At 45.9% G+C, this 1,823-nt stretch overlaps 1 protein-coding gene across 1 annotated transcript in view; it reads right to left on the bottom strand.

Moving 5' to 3' along the window:
* The window catches only part of LOC106012310, a 52,734-nt gene that overhangs the window by 7,434 nt on the left and 43,477 nt on the right, over positions 1–1,823 (bottom strand). Inside the window, exon 5 of the mRNA XM_013084887.2 lies at positions 203–1,281. Within this exon, the coding sequence (XP_012940341.2) occupies positions 203–1,281 (1,079 nt within the window). The remainder of the gene's footprint in view (positions 1–202; positions 1,282–1,823) is intronic.

The raw sequence follows: 1,823 nt of genomic DNA, 5'->3' as shown, positions 1-1,823 counted from the left end.
ACACACACACACACACACACACACACACACATACACACACATACGCAAACACATAAACACATTTACATACAAACGCATATTATATACACACAAACATACATGGCAAACACACTTTTACTCTGACATGTTTAGTTTGTTGTGGTTGTCGTTGTTGTTTTGTTTACACCAAACATGAGGCAGAAGCCAGATCAAAGTATCTTACTTGGCAGATATCGGCACACTCGACATTTGGAACGGTCCCCCACTCGTGGTGGGAGTTTGGCAGGTGTTTCGCCCGTAATTAGGGCCGCCGTTGCCTCCAGGAAAAGTTGGGAAGGTCAAATCACCGTTTCCAGGAAAACCGTTACTTCCTGTTCCAGGGAAAGTGTTTGTGCCTGTACCAGGAAAGTTGTTGTTCCCTGTTCCTGGAAAGGTGTTAGTTCCGGTTCCTGGAAAAGTATTTGTTCCGGTCCCTGGGAAATTTCCAGAACCTGTTCCAGGGAAGGTGTTCGGGCCGGGAAAATTTCCAGAGGATGGAAAATTACTCGGGAAGTTGAAGGATCCTCCAAAGTCAAACCCTAAATTCGGAAAGCTGCCGCTTCCAGTTTGTGGATTGTTGTTGTTGTTGTTGTTGTTAGCGTTGTTGCTGTTGGCATTGCTAGGGTTACCGCCGCTCGTGCTACTACCAAAGTTGGGAAAGTTGGTGGCACCACTACCGAAGTCGCCGTTGCTTGGCAGGGAAGGGAAATTACTTCCTATGCTACCAAAATTGTTGGCAAAATCTGGGAAAGGTATATTTCCGAAACCATCTTGTCCATTGTTGTTGTTATTGTTATTATTATTGTTGTTATTGTTACTGTTGGTGTTGGAGTTACCGTTTGTCCCGGGGTTCAAGTTCCCTCCAGGTGTACCTTGATCAGGGTTTACAGTGCCACTCGAGTCCACTGTTATGCCGCCCCCGGCAGAGGGCGCCTCTGGAAATGTGATTGCATTCCCGCCAGCATTTGCGCCGGGGCTGGGGTTGGGATTAGGGTTGGGGTTAGGATTGAGGTTGAGATTTGGGTTGAAACCTCCTGTCGGAGCGCCTCCGGTAGCTCCACCCCCGCCTAAATTGACAGCATCACCCCCTGGCACCCCGCCTAGACTAAGCCCGCTTCCAGTTCCTGGGGACCCGCCCCCTAAATTAACGGCCCCGCCCCCACCTCCGAGATTGATGCCTTGTGACAGAACGCCCGTTATCACGAACGATAACAAGAGTGTCAGACGATTAAGTAGCTCAAACATTGTCTGTTCTTGAATATCCTGTGGAATAAAAGAATAACACTTGATTTAGTTCAATAGTTTTCATTTATTACATCACAGAGAGATAGTTAACTTACTTTCATAGAGATGATAATAGTAAAACATAAATGCGTTTTTCCACCACAATACAATAACACTGACAAAGAACAATGTGCTGTGCCATTGCACAATACGTGTACAAATACCCAAAGATTTTTCTAAAAAGACAATCATTATAAAACAATCCAGACGTTGGAAATTGGAAAATCTCCGAAACAGTGCTGTTGTCAGGGGTTCCAATGACTAAGTGGTTAGTGAGCCCATGCTCACGATAATGTCAAAAGCGTGTCGGTGACACAGCTTTTTCATATAAATGGGTGGTCACCTGTGTGTGTTCTTGAGCAAGGCACATTGTAACCACAGCGCTGCACAGTGGTGACCAGTATTGTTGTGTGTTTGTACAACATGTTTACGGTCTAATGTGTTGCGACCAAAAACCAAGTTAGTGATCCGGATAAGCAAAAGGATTTCCCTGAATATAAATTCCGCGCAAAGCCCCCCCC

Source organism: Aplysia californica, unplaced genomic scaffold, assembly GCF_000002075.1.
Source record: "Aplysia californica isolate F4 #8 unplaced genomic scaffold, AplCal3.0 scaffold00325, whole genome shotgun sequence".
In the NCBI taxonomy this organism is placed as follows: Eukaryota; Metazoa; Mollusca; class Gastropoda; order Aplysiida; family Aplysiidae; genus Aplysia; species Aplysia californica.
The sequence above is the reverse complement of the archived record's forward strand: the minus strand, read 5'-3'. Positions and strand labels throughout refer to the sequence as shown.